At 36.0% G+C, this 25514-nt stretch overlaps 1 protein-coding gene across 3 annotated transcripts in view; it reads left to right on the forward strand.

Annotated features, from left to right (window-relative positions):
• Positions 1–22231, forward strand: part of PAIP1 (poly(A) binding protein interacting protein 1) — a 28196-nt gene extending 5965 nt beyond the window's left edge. For 2 of the 3 annotated variants that reach the window (XM_019661520.1, XM_019661519.1), the window contains exons 3-11: positions 3467–3652; positions 7208–7320; positions 10617–10728; positions 12131–12256; positions 14295–14401; positions 14855–14972; positions 15732–15786; positions 19937–20030; positions 21044–22209. In XM_019661520.1, the coding sequence (XP_019517065.1) occupies positions 3467–3652; positions 7208–7320; positions 10617–10728; positions 12131–12256; positions 14295–14401; positions 14855–14972; positions 15732–15786; positions 19937–20030; positions 21044–21137 (1005 nt within the window). In that variant the 3' untranslated portion in view covers positions 21138–22209. Of the gene's footprint in view, positions 1–3466; positions 3653–7207; positions 7321–10616; positions 10729–12130; positions 12257–14294; positions 14402–14854; positions 14973–15731; positions 15787–19936; positions 20031–21043 lie in introns of all 3 variants that reach the window. The other variant, XM_019661518.1, reaches the window with a different exon arrangement.
• Positions 22232–25514: the final 3283 nt, after the last annotated feature.

Here is a 25514-nt window from a genome sequence, read left to right on the forward strand (position 1 = left end):
CGGGCAGCCCAGCTCCAGGTTGAGCTGTTGTTCAGCATCTTAGCTGCAGAGGGCAGTGTCACTGGCCCTCATATGTGGGATCCGAACCGGTGCCCTCTGGCATCCCAAGCGAGCTCTCAACCATCGCGCCACTCGGCCGGCCCGGATTAGGTTCTCATCTTGACAGTGGATTCAAAGTACCTACTATGAAAAATAAGTTTTCTAATTGATGGCCCTCCTAATCTCTTGTCATAGAATTCTTGCCAAGAAAAATAAAACTTAAATATTCCTCAGTTGGAAGCCATTTAATTCCACTTTGAAGACTGAAGAAATATGTACTTTAAAAAAATCTGATACTAGAAAACTAACACACGCTTTCATTCAAGCATGTTTGAGTGCTTATTTATTCAGAATATTCTGTGCTGCTTTTTTTGCTTAAAAGGATGGGCTCTGAATCCCTGTTCTGCTATGTTCAAAGCAGCTCTGCTGTCTGCTTTTACCTTCAGAATTCAGATTTTCTTAAAAACAGTTTTGCTAATTAAAAAAAAAAAAAAAGGCTAAAATGCATGTTCTAAAATACATTTTACCATAATGAATGACATTTGATAGAAACCGTTAGGAAATTAATACCTTCAGCTAGGACCTATAGACTTTAAGTCTGTAAATATATGTATTGAAAACTTTAACTTAGCTTTTAATTGTAAAATTCACACATGTATGTGGTTAAAATTAAGTATATTATTGGGTTGTCGGAAAAGTCATGACGCATTTTTGCATCGAAAAACAGAAAAAATACGTCATGACTTTTCTGACAACCCAATATTTATGTATGCATTTATAATACTTAATTGCTTTCACAATTTTATAATAAAGGGTCAATATTTATAATATGAACATTTCTCCATTGGTAACTATTATCCTTTGTTTATCTTTCCAAAATTTTCATTGCCTGTAAGTCTCTTTTTAAAAAAACTAAATAGTACTAAGTTGTGGTTCTGTGTTGTCTTTAAATTTAACACTATATTGGCGATATTCTGTATTGATAATGTAAATATATCTTGTTAAGAAATTCTTAAGTGGCTATATGATATTCCATTATATGGATATGAGGTAATATATTTAACCAATTCCTTGTTGATGGATTGTTGGAGGGGTTTTTGGCAGTAAGTTTCCTTGTATATATGTTGAAGTTGGCTTTTAAGCTTCTTTGTTGATTATTTGGAATATAGCATAGAAGTATAAGCTTTGTTCTGTACTCTAACTAAGCATGTAACTATGTGCAAATGACATGGTCCTTGATACATGGTTCTTCCTTTATCAATCCCACCCTAACCTGCCCCCCACCAGCCCCAGTTTTCCCACTACCTTTCCAGGCAGTCTCCTTAGTGTGTTCCCTGTTACTCGACACGATTCCCCTGTCTGCCTCATTGATCTGATTAGCTACCACCCATCCTCAGTTTCTGTGTTCTGGCCTTAAAGGCCTCAGGCAAACACCTAGCTCCTTGAGGCCTATATGCTTCTTGTACCCACTGCACAGAATATCTTTCCTCAGATATTTATATGGCTGGATTTTTTTTTCCCCCTCTTTTTCTATCTCAGTTTAGATGTTAACTGTTCAGGATCCTTCCCTGACCATATTTTTCATAGTATATCTCAGTGTCTGAATAATGTCTTCCACCATGGAAGGTGAGCTCCATGGAAGGAGGACTTTGTCTCCTTTATTCATGGCAGAACAGCACCTAGAACAGCCTATGGCACTTAGTAGGCACTCCACACTCAAATGGTTTTGAATGAATAACATTATACATGCAACTGCCGACTATTAACTTATTAATGAATTAATCATTTGGACTACCATACTAGGTACCAAGAAATACAGCTTTTTATCATTCTACTTTTTGGATGTTTTTTACGCTTTAGCCCTTTCAGGTATGAGAACATGACTGTCGCATTTGGAATATGTTTTGGTCTTTTCTTAGAAATTTAAAAATGTATTATTGAACACTTAGTGCCTTTTACTATGTGCTGTCACTGGTCCAGGGGCATTTACTCATTAACTTAACTCATTAACTCATTTCATCCTCAGTCACACAGCTGTAATGTTTATGATTCATGGTTTGAATTTCATCAGCATTAATGAGAGTGATTTAATTTGGATTCAGTTGTGTGATCAGACAAACATTTAATGCATGAGAGGTTACTTGCTTTTGTCAGTGAACGCTTTGTGCACACGATGTAGGCATATGAATCTGCTGTCCTGTAGCTGGTGTTTCCCGAGTGCCTCTCATACACAGTACATGCAACTTCTCATGTAAAGTGTCACTTTTGTGTCTAGACTGAAGTAAAAATTATGCAATATGGCTTCTGAATGGCGGTCAGCTGAAGAAATAGTGGTCAGCACCAACAGTGGAGGAACAGTTGGCCATGTTAGTCTGTCTTCTGAGATTGTATGTCCGTCTCCAACGTGGAGCTTTCCTAAGGGGAATTTTGACTAGGGGTGATTTTTTTTTTTCCTTCCTTTATGCAGTCACTGACTTTAGAACCTAACCCTTGCATAAAGTTTTTCTATACTGTAGTCATAATTGTAATTCCTTCTTATTGATTTCTCATTTGACTCCTTTTGGAAAGGTAAATTTCATCAAGCAATATGGTTATTATAAGATCATAACTGTTAGGTAAACTTCAAAATGCTGTGGGCGGTATTCCAGGCATTTAAAGTATAAGCTGGTGCTCTGAGCTGTTACTTTTTGCGATACTCACCTTGCTCATCCCCTTGCCATTAATTAAAAGGTTGGGAACTTCCAAAGGTGGCAGTGGAGACATTAGATGAAAACTACTAGTATCAAGGTTGGCTAGAAACCTGGATATAGCAGCCAAAAATCTCCTACAACTGTATGCTATGATGAAATTTTATAGTCACTTAAACTATATATATTTCCCTCTCCTTGGGGATTAACAGATAGACAGACGACAACCCTTACTAATGTCCTTCAATATAGAAATTGTCAAATAGCTATAAGAATGGTATAGAAAATGGTATAATGAATCCCTGTGGCCTCGTCACTTAGCTACATGTGGCCATTCTTGGTTCTACATTCCTGACCCTTCCTCCCTTCCCATTGCTCCCATGAAGCAAATCCTAGATCTTATTATATCCATAAATAGGTCAAGATCTTTATTTTGATATTGGTATTATAGTGAAATATTGGTGTAATCTTGATTTCTCTGCTATCTTGTAAATCTATCAGGCATGAGAAGACAATTCCCTACCCAGCTAGATGGAGCCCTTCTGTTAACCACATTCGGACCATTGGGCATGTAAGATGAATTGCTCAGTGGGCTTACTTTACTAAAGGAAATAACAAATTTTATCATGTGAAGGGTCCTTAAAAAATAATTTGTGCTAGCGACATTTTAACCTAAAGCTGCCTCATGTTTATTTTAGCCAGTTACATGGATTAATAATTTTTCATCTTTTTATCTATAGGAATCCTATGAGGATGGTTGTGAGGATTATCCTACTCTAGCAGAATATGTTCAGGATTTCTTGAATCATCTTACAGAGCAGCCTGGCAGTTTTGAAACTGAAATTGAACAATTTGCAGAGACACTGAAGGAGTGGGTTACAACAGATGATGCTTTGCAAGAACTTGTGGAACTCATCTATCAACAGGTATGTTGTTGGCTGGTAGCATGGGTGATTATCAGATAGCTTCCTTGAAGCTCAAAGATGGTATCTGCTCCTCGAGGGAGGCCAGGTTCATGTTCACCTGCCTCACTCATTAACTTGATGGTTCGTGGGAGCTTTTAAGTGTCTGTTGTATAAAATTCTGTAGTTAGACATCCAGGGCTAGAGCCAGATTGCAAAATCACCTGTGTAGCCAAGGCTCTATACAGGCAGTTGGCAGGAGCTTTGGGCTTTATGGGGAAGGCCTCATGAGTCATACCTTTTTTTCCATGCCCTCCCCCGCCCGCCCCCCCCATTGTTTTATAGGATCTGAAATTAATACATTAAAAAGACTAATTCTTTTCTCTGAGATGTTGAATTATATAGCATTATTGGAGCAGGGAAGGAAAAAATCATGGAAGAACTTTGTTGCCTCATAAATGAGTCTTTAGAAAAACCATACCACAAAACACCCTTTCTTGAGTTGAGCATTTCTGCTTGTTTTTACTTTATTTAAAATTTTCAAGGATTTACATCTTAATTCCTTGAAAGTCTAATGTCAGTGTACATTGTTTCATCACATAAAGTTTAGTTTTGATTCCAGCATATTGGTCATTGACAAAATGAAAAAGTAGGTAACACTGGATTTTGAAGACAAATTTACAACGAGTGTGTGAGACTGGCCAAAAACAGAATAGTAGATGAACAGAAATATAACTTTTAGAGTTCTTTAAGTCATTGCTGAATAAACAACTCAAACTTGGAATATACGGAATGGTGATTATGATAACAGGTTGATTTTTTTTTTTAATTCCATCTAGTGTCTCATTTTACTACATTTCCAATATGTTGTGAATTATTACTGGAGACCCCCCCACAACTCTCCCCCCCTTTATTATCTAGCCAACTGTCAGGTTTCTGGAAATGCCTGAAATCTTAGGAAGATAGAAATACTAAGTTCTGAAAACTGCTTTTGGCCTCTCAATGTGTTGAAAAAGAATGTGAGATAAGAAAATGGAAGAATTATACTTATTTCTTAATGCTTTTCTGGTTTCTCTTCTATTTAGTTTCAGCTCTTCAGTAGTCTGCCTAATAGTCTGTTCTTTAGGACTGAACAGAAGGATATGACCTGACAGACTATAATTTCTTCGCTTGTCTTAAAGCTAGTTCTTCAAATGTGTTCTCAGTGTTCTTTTACGTTTTAACATTCTGTGGTCAGTGATACACAGATTTACCAACAGTTCTTTAAGTTTCATTGAGAGAGTTTACTCATAGCAACTAACAAAAGAAGACCTGTTGTAAGAAAAAAAAAAAGACAGGATAAACATACATATTCAACTTTGATTCCACACCACATACCACTAAAATGACAGTAATGGGATTTTTAAAAGCCAGAATCACATAAGTATTGAGATGGGGAAAGACGATAGACATACCAGTTTTGGAGATCTAGAAGGCAGGTGGGTGAGTGGTAACTGACGTGACAGATCTAAAAAAGTTGAATTCCAAACCCGTGAGGACAGCTGAGAATCCCCTGATTTACAATTCAGAACCTCCAAAAGGCTGTAGAATAAGGACAGAATGAGGATAAAAAGATTGCTTGAGAAATTAAAAAAAAAAATTAGACCCTCTAGATATATTTGTACTGAGTAGCCAGTTTGAAATTTTATTGTAATCTTTCTTGAGAAGGGTTATTGAAGACGGTGCTCCAGCAAAAAGAAATTAAGCCAAGGACGAAAACATGGGAACTAGGAAATGGGGAATTTTATAGGCGATGCTAAGTGTCTCATCATCCAGATGATAATGAAAGGAGATCGATCCTAGCCATGAGCATAGCAGTCCTGGAGGGGCCAGGTGTCTCTGGAACAGGGCAGAAGGCTCCAGGAAAGATTTCCCTGGTGAGACCAGCACAGGTGCTGTTAGAAGATAATAAGACATTTACAAAGCAGTGAGTCTTAATAATAAATCAATGAGAGGTATATAAAAAACAAAGACTAGAAAAAATTGAGTAAGTCTAGGGAAAAGAAAGTTGTACAAGAAAGAAATTAGTATAAAACATGGTTTAGCTGTAAATGGAAACAAAACTAATGAATAAAATCATGGTATAAGCATATTGGTAGGTGGAAGGATTGGGAAATAGTGGAATGGAGTGGGGTTAAGCAGGGTGAAAACGAAATGCTCATCTTCCATGGTGGGAAACTAGTAAGAAATAATGTCTAAACTGAAAAATCACAGATAATGCAAATACCGAGGTTAAAATCTTTTTAGCTGAAAGAATTGAAAGTGGTTGTCTATGGGAGTAAAATTGAGGAATAGCAGGGAAGCAGGAAACTTTAATAACTAGCTTTGTAGAACTTCTTTAAATTGTGTATGATAATGTTAAAAGTAAACTAAAAGAAAACAGGCAATGCCAATAATAAGAAAAGTATAAATTTTGAATCTCAGGTCTTTTCTGGTACCAGATACATCATAAACATACGTGATGTCAGGAGAAACCAGTCTTGATGAGAAATGTACAGAGTCCTGGTTGAGCAAGGAAATAATTAGAAACAAAAAGATCTAATTATAAAATACTACGTGCCAGGCAAAGCTGAACACTTGACATGTAGTTAACTCATTTAATTCTCAGTGGTTGAGTGATATTATTCTTACCCCTATTTTATACATATCTTAACAGAGAAGTTAAATGACTTGTCTAAGGTTACCACAGCTAATAAGTAGACCCAACATAGGGTTGGAAAGGCATCAGGACATTTGTTAGATCTAGACTCTGGTTAATATAATACTACCTTTGTAACCTTGGCCAAGTCCCTTAACCTCTTAATGTGTGTTTTTTTGTACCTAATATTAGGTAGTGAACTATGTTCTCTACAGTTCTTTAAAAACTACAGTAAAGTTAAACTTCCTGAGTACTGCTTTGTCTATCACACAGTCTTTGATGTGTGGTGTTTATCACTGTCTTATTTTTTTAAATGGCTTACTTGTTTTGATTTCTTCTTTACCCCAAGAGTTTTTGGAGTGTTCTTGAAGTGTTAATCTCCTGTGCCAAGTACTATTAATATTAAGCACCTCTTAGGAATCAAACTGAAGCTCAGAGAGGTTTAGTGATGTCACAAGTCAGAAGGTCTGGGAATCCTGTTTCTGGGTTGCTAGATGCCAAAGTCATTGCCGTCCTGTTCTTGAGAGGCACCATGGCTCAATAGTTGGGCACATATTCTTATTCATAATGGGCCCTGTGCAAGTGGGTACATTTACATATTTTGTGCAAAAATGGGTTAGTATAAAGAGATAGTGTCTGCTTTCTAGTAATCTCAGGTAAATGATTGGGAGAACTTGCCTTAAACATTTTTCTTTGTACCTGTTCTGGTTCTTGGTATAAAGTTGGGAGGGAGGTAACTTAATTTTCTTATGTCTAGCAATTACAAAAGACTTGTACATTTTTCTGTACAATATGGTTGTTTTGGGGAATAGAAATGTTTTTTCTCTCGAGAATGTTGCTGTTAAGTGTTTGCATTATTGATGACATATCTGTGTCCTGCAAAACTTTTTTCTTTTTGAAAGGCCACATCTATTCCAAATTTCTCTTACATGGGAGCTCGCCTGTGTAATTACCTGTCCCATCATCTGACAATTAGCCCACAGAGTGGCAACTTTCGTCAATTGCTACTTCAAAGGTCAGTGTGACTATGAAATGAAAGGAAAACTGCTTCTAAAGGTACTAGAATTTGACCATTCTTTCTTCCTAAAGACTATATATTATAGAAAGTTGCAGGGGAGAATAGGGTAAACCATTCTTATTTGTATAGTATTAAAAACTTATAGTCACATATAGCTATATTTTTCTGTAATGGTCTCTGCCTTCGGTTTTGTGCTTAGAAAAGGCTTTTCTTTCCCAAGATCTTAAAAATGATCACTTACATATTTCTTAGTATTTTTGTACTTTGGGTTTGAGCTTGGATTTAATTTATTTGTTGCCAGATGTCTAACCAGTTTTTCCCATACCACTTTTTTGAATGACCCATTTCCTTATTGATTTGAGCCTGCTACCTTTATCATACTATATCCTTATATTTGGGTATTGATTCTGGACTTCCATTCTATCTATTCCATTCATCACTTGTTCTATTCCGGTTTATTACCATACTATTAAAAAGCACTAAAGTTTTAATGGCTAGTTAGTTCCCCACTTTTTTTGTGTGGAATTTTCTTTGTTATTCTTTCATGCTTGTTTTCGCCAATGAATTTTAGAATCAGCATGTGAAATTATACAAATCTGGTTGGTATTTATTAGATATTTTTGGGATGACATTGAACTAATTTAGGGAAACTTTCTTATAATTTGAGTTATTTCAATAATAAGGTTGTCTTTGAGTTTATTATAGTTTGCACCTTAGTTATTTAAAGACACTTTTAATGGTTGCAAAACCACATGATGGAGCCATCATGTGGTTACACTACACGGGAACAGAATAAAGATTCCAAAAGTACACTTCAGAGACACTTGAAAAATTAAACTTTTGATAAAGGTGATACTTCAGATACATATGTACAAGGTAAATTATGCTGCTGACACAACTGGCTAGTCCTTTGGGGGGAAAAAAACCAAAGATGGGCTTCTGTCTCAGTCTTCACACCAAAATATATTTCAAATATATCAAAGACTTAAATAAAAGTGAAACAGTAAATGCTAGGAGAAAAATTGACAAACAAAAATCTTAGATTGGTAAAGCCCTTTTAAGCAAGACATGATACCCACAGACTAAAACAAGACATTATTTAAACTTAATTACATACAATTTATAATATTTGGGGGAGTCATAAATTTATATGAACTGAAAAGTAAAAAGAAGGAAATATGTAATACATGGTAATGAGCTCATTTATTTAATATGAAAAGAGGAGCCTCTTAGTAATGAGTAAGAAAAAGACCAATATTTTAATAGGAATATTTGGGATGGCTTTGAATAGGAACAATTTGGAAAACTATAAATCACAAAGTTACAGAAAGATCTAACCTTAACCTATAATTGAGGACATGCAAATTACAGCTTCTGGAAAGATGTGAAAGCAGGCACTTCTAGTAGGTGGATGACTTGCCTGTCTTCCCCAGTGCTGCTCATCCCTGGCTATGCCTTAAAATCGGGCTGAGACCCTGCCCCCACCCTTGGAAATTCTAATATAATGGACTGAGTTGGAGCCTGGGCATGGTTTTTTAAAGCTTCCCAAGTGATTCTACTGTGTAGCCATGGTTGAGAACCACTCTTCCGACTCTTGACCCCATGTATATGTACTTCTGTAGTTCTGTGGTACTGTCAAGGATATTAACATGGAGAAATGCAATCATATAACCATGAATTCTATTACCTGACTTAAAAATACATACATACTTGGGGAAAAACCTAATTTACCTTCACAGCAGTTATCTCTGGGTTGCAGTGATTTTGTTCTTTATCTCTGCTTTAAACTTCCTGAAATAAGCATATATTGTTTTTATAATTGAAACTTTTTACCCTAAAAAGGTTTCGGGCCTTTCCTCTCACCTAGATAATCAACCATGTACAGGAGCAGAGATTTGCTTTTGCACGTTCACATATCTTAATGTATAATAGTCATAGCATTTATAAAACAAAAAAGATCATTTCATCAGAGCTCTTACCTGCAAAATCGTAAAAGAAAGGACAGAGAAAGAGCAGCCTACATGGTGCTTAGATAATAACTGAATTGGCATTAATAACTGATCCTTTCCATTATTAACCAGCGTGTTCTATTTATAGATATCTCAACTTTTTTTCTGATGAATTAATGTGGATGAGAAGGTAACAAATATCTACTTTGACTCATGCAGAAGATGTTGCTCATTTAACATTGCTTGTAAACACTGGAATCAGTCACGTAGGCACAACAAGCTATCCTGGGTTTATGGTTGATTCACAAACTGACCCACGGTCAATTCTTGGTGAAGTGACTTTTTGCTTTTTAAAAAATTTTTTTACAAAGAAACCTGAACTGGTCCCTCATGTATGAAAGCCATTAAGTATCCATAAGTTCCTCGCTTGGTCTTTAAAGGAACTGTCAAAATCAATTTTATAACACACATGACGTTTCTAGAGTTTTCTCACCACTTTTTCAATAAAGATAGGAAAAAAATATTTAACACCCAAATGGTAAACATTTAAAGTCCATTTTTAAAAATCCATTCTAGTGACAATAGCCTAACACCATAATTCACTGGTGCAGGCAAGGACAAGCTTATTGTCATTATTTTAGAAACCTGTAGGAACTCTGTCTGTAAGCCCCAAGAAGAGAGTTTCTTTTGTTATTTGTGTAAGGCAACTGGGCCAAGTTGGGGGAGAATAAGGTATTTTGACTCCTTCAGTCTCTTTTGGAAATAGAAACCAAACTAATTGCTTCCTATGTGTCTGCTCAATTGGGGACGTTTCCCCTCATTTCTTTTCTCGGATTTATATAATGGGATAATAGGCTTGATAAGAATTCATTTTATTTTCGGCTTAGTTGGAGGCCAGTAACATATATTTTTTTGAAGATATATTTCAAAGTTCAAATATTCAGAAAGAGTAGAACATTTTACAGAATTTGGGTAATAACAGTGCTTTTTTAAACAAAAAAAAGCTTATAAGATATAGAAGGTGAGGCATTATTTTCCTTTTTGGTACCAGTATACAATGGACCTCATGAAACCTATACTGTTTAAACTTACTACAGCTTGATCTGATAGGTTTATTTTCAACTATTATTCGTTTCTTAAAATGAGGAATGCTAGTATGAAAAGATGATGTGTTTTCTGGTCTCTACAATGGACAGGAACACTGTTTATTATAGAAAGTCAGGAAGTTGGTACATTGTACTTGCCTCTGCATTGCTGTGGACAACCAGACCGACAAATGGTCATCTTTTATGACTATTTAAAAAACAAAGTAATGTGTGATTATAAAAGGCATATCTTTATTAGATGTCGGACTGAATATGAAGTTAAAGATCAAGCTGCAAAAGGGGATGAAGGGACTCGAAAACGATTCCATGCGTTTGTACTCTTTCTGGGAGAACTTTATCTTAATCTGGAGGTGAGGACAACATTTTCTTCTGTTACGTACTGACAAAGCCTGAGAACACAAACTGATCTCAATAAGGATTTTGTGTTTACATGCTACTTTTATAACATTAAGGGTGAAATGGGAGAGGGAGAATGGGAGAGAAAGAAAATAATGTCTTAGTACCCACTCGTGGCGGTGTCTGTACTCTAATGGAATGTGGGTAACATTTATTTTCCTGTTCATGGGTAAGGTGTTGGGAAGTAGTTACTGAGCATTTTAAACTCCTTGTGTACTTTTGGAAAGCCACGGTTTACATGAACTTAAGCCTTTGAAATAGAGACGTTTATACCTTTTTCAATTCTTGTATCAGAAACATTAATATTAAACATACATTTAATATGTTGACTTTCAGATGGTGGCTGAAAAGCATCATGCCCTACAGAATACAAAGCTTTGAGTGAAGAGAGGAGAGATTAGAGTTTCTGATTTTTTTCACCTAATTCACCCAGATTTACTAATCTGGGTCCTATTTTGCAAATCTTCCACATAAAATGCATTTATACAAGGTGTACAGCTAAACTTGTTTGTAAATTGGTGGTATACCTCAATATATGCTTGTTAATAGGCAACATAAGTGCTGAATATTACTTTGTAATGGATTTGCTTAAATTTTTTTTTGACTAGTTTTTTAAACAGCTATAGGTATACTTTCTTAAACTCTGATTTGAAGACTTAGTATCATAAACACCACTGAAAAAACACATGAATCCACTATCAAATGTGCATCTCAGTGCATCTAAATAGACTAGACTATATCTAGTCTGGTGCCTAATTTACTATCCCTTTTTAGCACAGGTGGACTTAATTTTTGTTTTAATCTCATGTCTTAATCTTTTTTCAGTTTTTTACATAAGCCAAAATAAGAGCCCCAACCTAAAATGTGCCTTAAATGAAGAGCCATTTTAAGAATGCTGTTGAGTTTCGTATGTGCTGTGTCTGTGGGGAACATAAAGATGAGGCATGGCTCCTAATTCTTGTAGCCAGAGAGCGAAGATACATATACAATTCTAATGCAAACAGTATTTTAAACAGTATAAAAAGCAGAATAAAATGCTATATGTTCCAAGAAAAGGTGGTAGCTTAATAGACTAGAGAATGCTTTGTGAAGCCAGTAACACTCAAGGAGGCTTAAATTACCGTGACCATATTTATGTGTGGTAAATGAAAACTTACCTATAGTTTACCGGCTTTATTACTGGTCTTAGTTACATGTAAAGTTAAGTTTAATTTTGTGAAGATACCAGAGTGTGTTCCTATAATTTTGGTATTGTTTTAATGTAAAACACTTATTTTGCCAACACTTTGTTAGGGCATTTATATGTATGTATTATATTTTGGCATAGTTGCTTTTCATTTTCATTTGTCCCAAAAGATCAAAGGAACAAATGGACAGGTTACAAGAGCAGATATTCTTCAGGTTGGTCTTCGGGAGTTGCTGAATGCCCTCTTTTCTAATCCTATGGATGACAATTTAATTTGTGCAGTAAAATTACTGAAGGTAGGTTTTACTTATTTTCTTAAAATGTAACAGTTCTACCTCTTTAGTGTACAATTTGGAGAAAAGAAAGTATGTATAATACACAAATGAATTCAAGATTAAATTATTACTTTAAATAACTGACATTTTACTTTGCTCTCAAATTTTTTAAATATCAGAAAAGCAATATATACTTAAGCAAAATTTAGAAGTGAAAAATGGAAGTCCTTCACTCCACCCCCATCTGTAAATTCCCTTTCCTTCCTTTCCCATGTCTTTGTGTGCTCTCATAAATAGGATCTTAAGATCTTTGCATGACACACAGATTTACTTCTTTCTTCAGTAGCTTCCTAGCATTCTATTGTATGTATGCCCATTGTTTATCCATTCTGTTGTCAAACAGTTGGGTTTTTTCAGTTTAGTTACTGCAACACTATCAGTAATTTTTCACCATGTCTTTATATGTGCAGTTGTTTATATAGTTAAATTCCTACACATAGATTTTGTGGATCACAGAGCATGTGTACTTAAATTTGGTACAGATGCTCCTTGACTTTCGAAGGGGTTGCATTCCAATACACCTATTGGAAGTTGAAAATATCGTAAGTCGAAATTGCACTTAACCTACCAAACATCATAGCTTAGCCTAGCCTACTTTAAACGTGCTCAGAATACTTATGTTAGGCTACAGTTGGGCTAATCATAACACAACGAATACACTGTAGAGTATTCGTTGTTTGCCCTCATGATCGCATGCCTGACTGGGAGCTGGGACTCTCTGCTGCTGCCCAGCATCATGAGACAGAATTGTACCACATGTCGCTAGTCCAGGAAATGACCCAAGTTCAAAATCTGAAGTACAGTTTCTATAGAATACTTATGGCATTTGAACCATTGTAAAGTCAGAATATTGTGAGTGAAACCCTCGTAAGTTGGGGACCTTCTGTAATGCCACATTTCCATTCCAAATGTTAAACTAGAGTGTACTCCCACCAATATTGAACGAGTATACCTTTTTCCCCAAATCCTTATCAGTAATGGATATAATCAATCCTGGGTTTTGGTTTGTCATAGATGATGCGTAAAAACAAAAACTTCAGGGCCGGCCGAGTGGCGCGATGGTTAAGAACTGGCTTGGGACGCCAGAGGGCCCCGGTTTCGGATCCCACATATGAGGGCCAGTGACACTGCCCTCTACAGCTAAGATGTTGAACAACAGCTCAACCTGGAGCTGGGCTGCCATGAGTCACCGGCGATGGCGTAGGCTATGGCAGTGGATTGCCATGGGCTACCGTGTGTAGCCAGCAGCCAGCGTGAGCGGCTAGCAGCTGCAGTGAGTGGCCGTCCAGAAGCCGGCAACTGATCTGCCTCCTCGCCCGGGAAGAGCGCAATGATGGTGCCAGCTTGGGCCAGTGAAGCAATGTCCTCCACAACTAGACTGAAGAACAAAAGGACAGCAACATGTCTGTTCCCCTTCCCCCAATTCCCCAGCGCTGTTCCCATCCCCCCAATTCCCCAATAAAAAAAATCTTTAAAGAAACAAAACCAAAAACTTCATTTCAATTTGCATTTTCCTGATCACTAGTGAGTTTAAGCATTTCTTCATGTTTATTAGACATTTGTTTTAGTTTCTGTGAATTACCTGTTTATATCCTTAACTCATTTTTTTCTGATGAAGTTTGTATTTTTTTAATTCAAGGCTTTAATATTTATTGTATGTTGCATATTTTAAAAAGTAATATATTGATTAAAATTTTATAGCCTATTTTAGACATACAGGGAATATAACATATGATCATTCCACACATGAAACCTATGATTAAAATTCTGCTATAGTTCATTCCTTTAGTTTCTCTCGATCAAGAAAAACATAGAAGGTATAGAGATCCCTGAATATTAGATGGTAGGTAAGTATTGGGAATATTTAACTTGCTAAATTCATCTTATTCAAAGAATGCTCAAAGTGCTACTAATATATTTTTAGAATTTCTATACTTTTTTGAATTCCTTATTTTATTGATACCTGGGTTTGTTTGTTTGTTTTGTTTTGTTTGTTTAGTTGACAGGGTCAGTTTTGGAAGATGCCTGGAAGGAAAAAGGAAAGACCGATATGGAAGAAATTATTCAGAGAATTGAAAATGTTGTCCTAGATGCAAATTGCAGCAGGTAAGAAAAGCAGTAATGTAGACAGCCAGTAAGTCTCAATTCCTTGCTTTTTCTTTGGGGGTTGTTTTTAAATCTGTTGTACTTCATTAGAATAATTGAAATTTATAGATTTACCTACAGAAACATTTTTTTAAAGGCATCATATTTTACCTATGGCTTCTGCTCACCTAGCCATTTTTTGATAAATATCTGGGTAAAATACTATTATAAGTCCAGTTGGAGGCATAAAAATGTTCGTAGGATAGCCACTGCCTTTAAGAACCATATAGTTACATGGAACAAATTTCAAGGCTTTTTTTTTTTAAAGATAAACTTGTGTCATTATAGGAAATGTCTAGAAGAAGCAATGAATGTACATGTTAAATTTATGAAATAGTTTTAGGAGTCTGGTATTTTAGAGCCTGACAACACTTATGGTGGACATATTTGAACTTTTTCAACTTGTGTCTGCAGAGACGTAAAACAGATGCTCTTGAAGCTTGTAGAACTCCGGTCAAGTAACTGGGGCAGAGTCCATGTAACCTCAACATACAGAGAAGCAACACCTGAAAATGATCCTAACTATTTCATGGTATGCCAGTGTTTACATTTTAAATTTTGCTTATTGCTTGAATTTTCCTATTCAGTTTTGGAAATTTCTAGATGAGTTACATAAAGCTGTTCTCAGAATTTAATGCCTATCACTGGCTTAGGGCCACATGGCAGCAAGCACACAGTAAATAGAAGAAACATGGAATCCTCCATGAAAGGGTAGACTAGAGAAAGGTCCATCCAATGGGAAGGGAAATTAATGACTTCGACTTGGGTGAGCATAGGGATTCCAGAAAGCAATTTTTCCAGGGAGTTCATAACCAAAGGCCTGCATCTCAAACCTTTACTTTGCATATTGTAGTAAAGTAAATCAAGAAAATAAAAACGGTTATCAGGCCAATGAGGCCCAGAAGCCCCAACATGACCAAACAAAGCAACGATGGAAGAATGCTCCTACAACCAGTCTGGAAATTCTTGAAGGGAAAAATGATAGGGAGGACGGAACCACAACAAAAAATGAGCTGACACTAAATCACAGTGTACCGCAGAACAGTTCACCGTGAGTGTGACAGACAGTAGACTGCAGTGTTAGAACCACAAGAACCTGAGATAATGGAATAGAAATCTGAAAACCATAGACTTTATTTCCCAATAAAATGAAAATGGCCGCTAGGAAGTTAGCGTTTTGCTTCTTCTTGCATTATCAGGTGCAGATGAGTGACATCAGCTGTGCTTCATTAATAATGTGCTTTTAAAAAATCAGTTCTGAAATAACATTTCTATCACTGATTCATCCTAGAATGAACCAACATTTTATACATCTGAGGGTGTTCCTTTCACTGCAGCTGATCCAGGTATGTTGACTCAGTCATTTCCCCCCATTTTTTGGGTAAGATAGTAAATTACAGAAAACCATTCCCTCACCAGCACAAAGCTGTAGATTTTTGAAGAGTTCACGTCATTCTAAAATACAGGGTAAAGGCTTGTCTCTTGTAGAATATTCTTTATAATGGTTAGTTACACTTGGAACTATTTCAGATGGAACATCAGACTCGGTATATAGTGTCTTGTCACCCAAACAGTGAAGAACTGGAAGAATCCCTCAATTAAATGCAACCATTTTTATTTTGTATTTCCTCTGATAGTTTGTTTTTATACTCTAAACTTTCCATGTGGATGAATGGAAAGAAAAGATGGTTCTAGTTCACTACATAGTCAGCAACTTTCATTAATATGGGTTAATACTTACAGGTACTAAGAATTATGGATTTCATTAATACTTGGTGGGTCAAAGTTAATTAAAATCTAAGTCTCTTCACACTTCCTCTTCCAGAAAAGGACATTTATAAAAAGAGTGCTTTAATTGTGATAAATGGGACTGCAGTGTGAGCAAGAGAGAAATTTTTCTCATTTGGTACAAACTACAATACAACCAGCTTATCATTGGAATTTTCCCATTTGTTGCCTCTGGATAGCAGGCACCAACTATCCTGTGCCTGTAGCACAAAGGAGGTAAAAGAAGGACTGCTTAACTTTCAACTTAAATTTTTTGAGTGTTTCATAATTTAAAAATCCACAGAAAACTGACCTGTTGATTCAAGTTAAGGTAAAACCATTCACAGTCAAGATTAAACCAAGTTCATTGATTATGGCAATGTCATTTTGCCATATTAACATATACTGTTGGTCTTTTTAAAGAAATAAAACCCTATAGATATGACTAAAACCATTCTCTGTCCTGTAATTGATCCCTCACCCCAAATTTAGTCCTTCTGTTACTTCTCACCCAGAGGTAATTACTATCCTTTACCTTTGTGTCACTGGTGTCTTTTTACTTCACGTGTGTCTATAAACAATAGGTATTATTACAGAGTAGTATTAACGTAAATGGCATCTTATAGTGCACATCCATTGCAACTTATATTTTATTCAGTATTAATTTTGGTATTTATCCATGTTGATATATATACATTTGGTTCATTCATTTTAAATGCCAAATAATGCTCAGATGATTTATATAAAAACTTGGTTTGCTATCCTATTTCTCATTCTTGGCAACACTTAATTGTTACAAGACCTAGCTTTTTGTCAGTCTGATTGTATGAAATTGTAAATTTTTATTTTCCTACTAATTATACTGAATTTCTTTTCATGTTTCTGTTGACCTTTTGATTTCTTCTTTTGAGAATTGCCTGTTAGTGTTCTTTGTCTGTATTTCTAGTGGATCGTTTATCTTTCTTACTGATTTGTAATTCCTTGCATAGCCTAGACAGTATTCTTTAGCTTCTCCCAGTATGTGCTGTCCTATTTTGTTTATGTCTGAGCATTTAGAAGCTTTGAGTTTTCATGTAAACTAAATGTATCTGTCTTGTGTGTGCTATCTGTGACGGTCTCCTTACTATTATCAAATTCCATTTTCTTCTAAAAAATGTTACTTTGTTGTTTTTTATATTTAGGTCTTTAATCTGTCTGGCTAATTTTTATATGTGGGATATACTTTTTCCATAATCTCTAATTGCAGCAATAAGTATTGAATCATCCTTCCTGTTTTAGATAAAATGTCCCTCTGTTGGGTACCATGTAACTCCTCTATAAGCTTGTGTCTTATTCCTCTGTTTATGCATGTGAATCTTTCTTCTATTTGTATGTCTTGACACCAATACCACATTCTTAACTATTCTTACTATAAATCTTGCTGTCTGGTAAGACAAATTTTTCTTCTTCGTTTATTCTTCAGTGTTACCTTGAGTCCTTTCAGTTCTTTGTTCTTCATCTTTGTCTAATCTGTTGATCCTATTTGTTTATTTCTAGTGACTACTTTTGATAGAAGTTCAGTTTGGTTTTTCAAACTGAATTTTGTTTCTGCATTTTGTTCAGAGTATCTTGATCTTTTATCAAAGTTTTGAGTCCTTTTTTCTCATTCTAAACACTTATTTTTGCTTCATATTTTTCTATCTTTTAGTTCCAACTGTGCTGTTCTTTCAGATTATTACACCCAAAATTGTTTGTTATGATCTTTTTTATTGCAATCTCATATTTAACTTTCTTAAACTTTTCCAGAAATGATTTCAAACTTACAGAAAAGTTACAAATGTAAAAATTGTACAAAGAACATCCATGTACCCTTTACTCAGATGTACCTTTTGTTAAGCTTACTCTATCATTCTCTTCACACTGATCTTTTTTCTAAATCATTTGTGGTTAAGTTACATGTATTATAGCCCTTTAAGACTGCATCAGTGTTTTTATTGCCTTTGTTTATCTTCATGAAAACTCCTTGTGGCTTGGGTCATAGGGACATCTATCCAAAGTGGGTTTTATGTTTGCTCCTGCCAGGAGCCACGGGGGTAACTGTGACTTGGAACAAGTTTTTACTTTCTTGTCATAGGGGTTCCAGGCCCATTGTTACAGATTCTCTCGGGAACCAATTTCTTCAGAGTATTTCTGTCCCCACACCAAACCCAGGCAGAGACAACCAGACTTCTTTGCTATCTCCTTTTCACTAAGGTGTTTTTCATTTTGCTTTTTCCTCCATTTTTTGCTTGAGATATCTGTCCTTTGAATGTCTTGGGTTTGTGCAGGGTGAGATGGGTTTGGAGCATGAATTCCATCTCCCTGTTTCACATGGGCCCAAGACCTTCCTTTCTGACTTTCTGTGTGTTTTAAAGTCCAAGCCTGTTTGTCACCACACGGTTACCAGCCTCCTAGCTGCAGTAATTATGTATGACTTTCAGTTCCTTTCTCATTTTTGTCATCGGATGACCTGATGTTTTTTGTGTCACTCATACATTTAAAAGAATGTCTTACCTGTTAACCTCAATTATTTGTTACAGGAAAGTTTTATACTTAAAATGGTCTCCAAATTGCCAAAATTGAATGTCAAAATATCACTCATCCATTAAGCTGGAATTAGAGTTATAGAGACTGACAGTCTTGGGGACATGGTCTTTATCCAGTCTAATGTAATTATATTATCCTTTTGAAATTTGAAGTAACTGTTCATAAAAAACTAATTTTAATATTATTAAACTAGTTTTAATATACACTGATGTATTTTATTATTCAAAGGTAAGGACTCCATACAGACATGCTAAGATACTCAGTAACTCTGTCTAAGACATTTGGCAGATGGAGAGCTATAATATCATCTGAGTTGCCTTGGAAAGTTGGTATAGCTGAAACATTTATCAGGTAGCTACCTTCCAGCTGTCTCTAAGGAGAGGGACGAAACGAAAATCCCCTGTGCTCAGAACCTTTGCTTGATTAGCTTCCTCTGATTGAGAAACATGGACCAGTGGCTGTTACCTGCTAGCCAGATAGATAGCTCACTTTACCTCCTTGGGGAGGAATTAATGGGGGAGCCGGAAGCCAGGATGTTTTATTGAAATCTCTCCTTGTGAAAGGAAAAATGGGTATGGAAGATACAACAAATTATATAGCCAATATTTTGTCTGATGGAAAGAAGCAGTAAAGAATGTAAACAGCAACTAGTGCACTGTTTTGTACACCTGAAACTAATAAAAAAAAAATTGGAAGGGGGAGTGTAAACAGCGTTCACATAGGCTGTGAAATGTACTCTGGTATATTCTCAGTGGCTTTGATTTCCAACTTCTATTTAGAGGAATATTATATATATAATTTATGAGCACGCAGGGGGCAAAAGCAAACCAATTAGAAAATAAGTTTTTTATAAAGCTGTTCTTAAATATATAATTAAGCTTACTTAATAACAGGTAAGTAAAAATAGCTTACTGCTATTTGAACTTTGAATCTACTTGAATGAAAAGGCATTAAAATTTCTAAGGGGAGGAGTGGGATGGCGGATTGGGGGAGAGGGGTTGTCACTTTGAGGGGTAAAAAGTGTAACTATTGCACTGTGTTGTACACCTGAAACTAATTTTTTTTTAAATAATAAAATTATTTTTAAAAAGTGTCTTAGGGATAACTGACCATTTCATATGATTTTTTTTCAGCTTTTAAATTTTTTACTTTATCTTTTTGTAGATTACCAAGAGAAATATCAAGAGTTACTTGAAAGAGAAGACTTTTTTCCAGATTATGAAGAAAATGGGACAGATTTATCGGGGGCTGGTGATCCGTAAGTTCTCTTTAGCTACTAGTTTTATTTGTGAAATTTCTGTGGCCACAGTTTAATAGTAGAGTTTAGACTAGAAAAAAGTAGATACTGCAAGAATGTGCATTTTGATTTGAGGATATAGTGGTATGTATGTAGTAGTAACTTGCCAAAAATTTTCAGATAACCATGTTAGAAACTAATTTTGTCACACATGTAGGTGGAAAGGGTTATTGGGAGATGCAGAGACCATAGTCAGTGTCTTGTGGAGGAAAAGTAGAAAAGGGAAAAGATCTGGAGTCCAATTCTGCCTCTGCCACATACTTAACAAATCTTATGTTACTTAATCTCCTGAAGATTTTTTTTTTTAATCTCCAGAATGAAGATTATAGTAGTACCTATCTTTTTAAAGTGACTTGGAATTCAGTAAGAATGTGTATATTAAGCCCTTTACCGGCGCTTGTAACTTTTGTATTTAACTATGGAAAGCCTTGTTTTCCATCATTTTAACCACTGAATAGTTGGGAAAATTCTGAAATAGATGATCTTGAAAGTAGCTTTTTGCTAAGAAAGTCTGATTCCAAATGGAATCTGACTAAATTGTCATTGTAGGAATACCATTTCTGATGTTAAGTAGACATAAAATATTAATGCAGCATTAGAGGTGAAGGGCACATCTGAAATTATGTTCTAATTATCGTGTAATTGTTGATAACGTAAATTTATGAAATTATCAGTCGTGAGCCCCCCAGTTTATATGTAAAGCCTTTGATTTAACTTTTAGATTAGGTTAAAGAATTTAACATGTCTAAATACATAGCAGAATCTTAACTTCAAATACAAGGGACTCAGAATCCAGTGCAAAATTTAACTCATCATATTAAGCAGTTGTTATCTGAGGACATTTAATGTAATTCTAAACAGTTAGTGCTTGCATTCTATTACAACTCAGTCACATTTTCTCATGGATTAGCATCTTAGACATTTTCTGAATTGAAAAGCATTAAACTTATGAGTCATCTTTGCTCCTTTCACAGATACTTGGATGATATTGATGATGAGATGGACCCAGAGATAGAAGAAGCTTATGAAAAGTTTTGTTTGGAATCAGAGCGCAAGCGAAAACAGTAAAGCTAAATTTCAATATAATCAGTTTTATAAAGCAGTTTAGGTTATGGTGATTTAGCAGAACACAGAAAGCAAGAAATTGTGTCACACTTATACCAAATTAAGGATGTTGAGTTATGTTACTAATGTATACAACTTTTGTTTAACACTGTCTGCCAAAATAAACTTTATTCCCTATAACTTAAAAATGTGTATATATAAATAATAGTTTATTATGTACAGTTAATTCCACTGTTTTGGCTGCAATAAAATCGATTTTGAAATAAATGAAATGTTGAAAGTAAATTTTGCTAGCTGGTTAGAAGCTTATCCTTTAAATTCAGCTTTTCTTGAGGGAAAAAGTCTTAGCCTGGAAATACATATGACTGCAAAAATGTAGCACCCTTTTTTTAGCTATAAGTATATAGCGTTTATTTAGTTTTACATTTAGCGTCTCAGTAAATTGGGTTTCAAATATGATTCACAATCATGAAAATCTTTAGCACCAAAGTCTTAGACTATATCATTAACTGATTTACATATCCAAATGCTATTTGATACCAGGGGCTTTTAAAATGTCATAAAAAAAAAGACTTAGAATTCTAAACAACCAAGAAAATTCACTGAGGATTTATTGCAGTTCTAGAATTGTTCATTTTTTTTTTCTTTCACCTAACTTCATTACCTTACCCAGAAGCCTAAAACATTTTTCTGCTTCATTTATATGGCTTTCTCCTTTTTATTTTGTAGCATGAGTTGCATTGACTTTTTTACTAGAGAATTTTGCTAGGTCTTTGTCACTCAAGTTTTCATCTGCTTTATAATTGATACACCTTGAGGATCACTTTTCTAATACTTTTACTATAATGTAGTACCGCCTCAGCCCTATTTTTACCTAATGTCAAAAAATCTTTTTCCAACTAACTAAAAGTAAAACTTATGTACAAAAGGATTGCTTGTAAATATGCATGTAAATAGTTCTGTTAATAACCCACTGTTTTACATTTGGTACATCTGTGTCTGCTAATACAGTTAGTTTTCTCACTTTTCTGCTTGTTTGTTCAGTCTGGATTAAAATTAGACTTTGAAAATAAAATTAAAATAGTTTTGTTTTCTCTTAAGTTTTTGGAGTAGTATCCTGGTATCTTAAAGATTTTCTGTTGAACTTTTTTACATGATGTAAAAATTATGGTTTGAAATCAGAGAAACTATTAGGAGATATTTTATTCAATGTCTGTTGAATATGAATTCAGTTCAATGACAAGTCTAGTTGAAAAAACTAGCAAATATAAAGCATTAAAACTTTTAGATTCCTTATTGTAAAAGGGAAGTATAAATGCAATTGGGTTTTTTGGAAATTGTAATAGAACTTTTTTTCAACATGGTTCTTGTAACATGATAGCTATTACCTTAATCTGCAGTTCTCTATAGGTTATGCTCACTGTAAATCTCGGGCAGGGGAAAGGGTGTGGGGAAGGGGCAGGACATTAGACCAGGGGCCAAGTCTATGCTGACTGAATATACTTTAAACTTTAGCAGTTGCTTTATGAAGAACCATCCAGTTTTGTCCACTAGTTCATTGTCACCTCCCACTGCTCTACTCATAACAGCCTCCAAGCCACAGGATCGATATATGTTCCAGTTACTAGTGCTGCTTAAAAAACTATCCAAACTTAGTATCTTTGTATAATAAGCATTTTTATTATGTTAATGGATTCTGTGTTTTAGGAATCTGGACAGGCATAATAGGGGTGGCTTTTCTCTATTCTGCAACATTTGCGGCCTCAGCTGGGAAAACGGGGGGTGACTGGAACAGCTGGATGCTGTAATCACCTGGAGTCTTCTTCACTCACATGGCTGATGACTACAGGTGACTTGAAAGCATCACTTAGCCAGAACCACTTACATAGCCTGTCCACATGGCTTGGAGTTCTCACAACATGGCAGCTGGATTTGGGGGTAGGGCATTCCACATACCCAGGAAGAGGCTGCATTCAGAAGCTGCAGGGAACATTCCTGCCACTATGTACAGTCTCTGAGGAGGCCATCAAGGAATGTGTGGACATGTTTTAAAACTGCAACAGTACATAAAGGGAAATGGTTCTGTGCTGCTGTTGTTGGCCTTTAGGATGGCCATATCTTCCACAGAAATATGCCTCATTAAGTCTCGTAAGGATTATTAGTACAAGTCTCCAATAAGCAAAGACAAAAAGGTGCCAGTGAATGTCAACTTTGACTGGCAATAAAGTGCAAATATTGTCTGAACCTGGCAGTCATGTCATCAGCTCAGACACTCTGTGTTGTCAGCCGAAGGCTACCGGGAACACCTGTCCTTGAACATGTTGAGTTTAGTACTTGTTGCAGTAAGGCAGAATATATATCATGGGGAACTGGGGGTGTGGCAGTAAGGTGTCAGAAACAACATATTACAGGATTTAGGCTTTGGTTGGATAATTCGGGAGAGGATCACTCTAGATTGGATGTCAGAAAGGGACAATTCTATGATTAGATGTTTCATTAAATCTTATCGGGACATAGGGGTATGGATTAAATTATAATTTACTTTTTAAAAGTAAGTCATATTTAGCAAGAGGAGGATGCTTGGTATAAAAAACTGAAAACTCGTCCAGGACTAAAGGACTGAAAATCAGTTAAAAGTGGGGGATAGGGTGGAGCAGCCCTGCCATTATCAGGATGGGATGACAGACAGATAAAGCCAGCTGCAAAGTTAATAGGAAACTGTTTCTTCCAAAGTCATGCTGTAGCTATAAAAATGTCATGACTCCTCTGTGACAACTCCAGACTTCTTCGCTATCCCTACCTGTCTATTACTGGGGATACCCAGTTGCTAAACCGCCCTCGCTCATCACAGCACCCAACCCCTAGTTAATCCCTGCCTCTCCTAATCCTGCTTCAGAAACAGCATCCAACCCCAGAACTGGTCTCCCTTCCTTTAGAACTTTCTCAGAATTCTTCAGGAACCCAAACCTCACCAAAGATGGCGCCCTCCTCCTCCCTGTGTGGAGTGCCATTCATGGTTCCTCTGGAGTGTGCTCCCTTGCTTTCAAGTCAGTAAATACGGTTTTGTCAGACCATGGGCTTGAGCTTGGTGGCCTTAGGCTGACTAGCAGATGTAAATAATGTAAAGTCATGTGTGCTACTGCCATATCGTATCAGTCTGGCAACACGCCCACCCTGGATGAACCTAATGCTGATGCATCCAGACAGCTGGAGGTCATATTTCTGGTAGGTTTGTACCACTGTAAATGCAGTCACCACCTTCAGTTAGGCTGTCCGCACTGCCAGTAATCTTATTGTGTTTCTTCATTTCCTTTTTTCAACTATTTCAAACCCTCCACTCAATCTTCTTCATCCCCAGATGAATTGGTTCACAGGAAGAACTTTAAAAGCCACCAGACAAATATGTACACAAATGTATCTGCATTTACTTCATTCCTCCTCTTCCTATACATGATGTATTGCTCCTCCTATTAAAGGCCAGTTATTCAACATGTGCTGGAATCCTATATCCTCTCACTTTCTCATGAACTCTATTACTTGGTCTGTACTTTTTATGTCTCTCCATTGGCTCTTTGTATGAGCTGTTGAACATGCCTCATATTTCTCTCCAACTTTTCTTCTATTTGCTCTTCTCCCCCACTATGTATAACAGCTCTCACTAGAATCACCAATGACCTGCATGTCACTACTAAATCTAATAGTTCATTCCTTAGCTTGTTCTCTAGGCAGTATCTGACAGTATTAAGTAACACCAAAATTGAAAACCTGTAGGCATCTAGAACACAATAGCTTGCTTTCTAGCTTCGTGCCATTAAAGTTTTTGTGCGATTCTCTTCCCTTACCTAATCTGGAAGTATTGGTGTTTCCCAAAGCTCAGTTCTAAGCATTCTTTTCTCATGTCACAATATCCTTGGACTATTTCATCCTCTCCTGTAGCTTCAATTAGCAGCTATCAGGCATTGACCTCCAGGTTTCTTTCTAATCTGATACTAGACTTTACTAACATTATTTCCTCCAGGAGGACTTATAAAATCTAGGTCATGCTATTTCCTAAATTTACTCTTCTTACTCCCTCCCACCCCTCCCCTCCCATTGATGGCACTGCCACCTCGTCACTTGCACCAACCAGAAAACCTGGAACTGTTTTTAACTCCTACCGCCCCCTCAAACCCCACAGTCAGTCATTACCAAGACTATATATGTAGTTGATCTCCTAAATATTTCTTGGAGCTGTGCTCTCCATCCTCGCTGCCCAATCTGAGTCTTAACTGCCATATCTGTCTTGTTCCTTTTTCAAAAGACTTCTCTTGGGTTTCCACATATGCCTCTGCATCCTACAATCCATTCTCTACTCAGCAGGTCCAGAAATCTTTTTTTTTT

The sequence above is a fragment of the Hipposideros armiger genome, unplaced genomic scaffold (genome assembly GCF_001890085.2).
Source record: "Hipposideros armiger isolate ML-2016 unplaced genomic scaffold, ASM189008v1 scaffold_351, whole genome shotgun sequence".
NCBI classification, from domain to species: domain Eukaryota; kingdom Metazoa; phylum Chordata; class Mammalia; order Chiroptera; family Hipposideridae; genus Hipposideros; species Hipposideros armiger.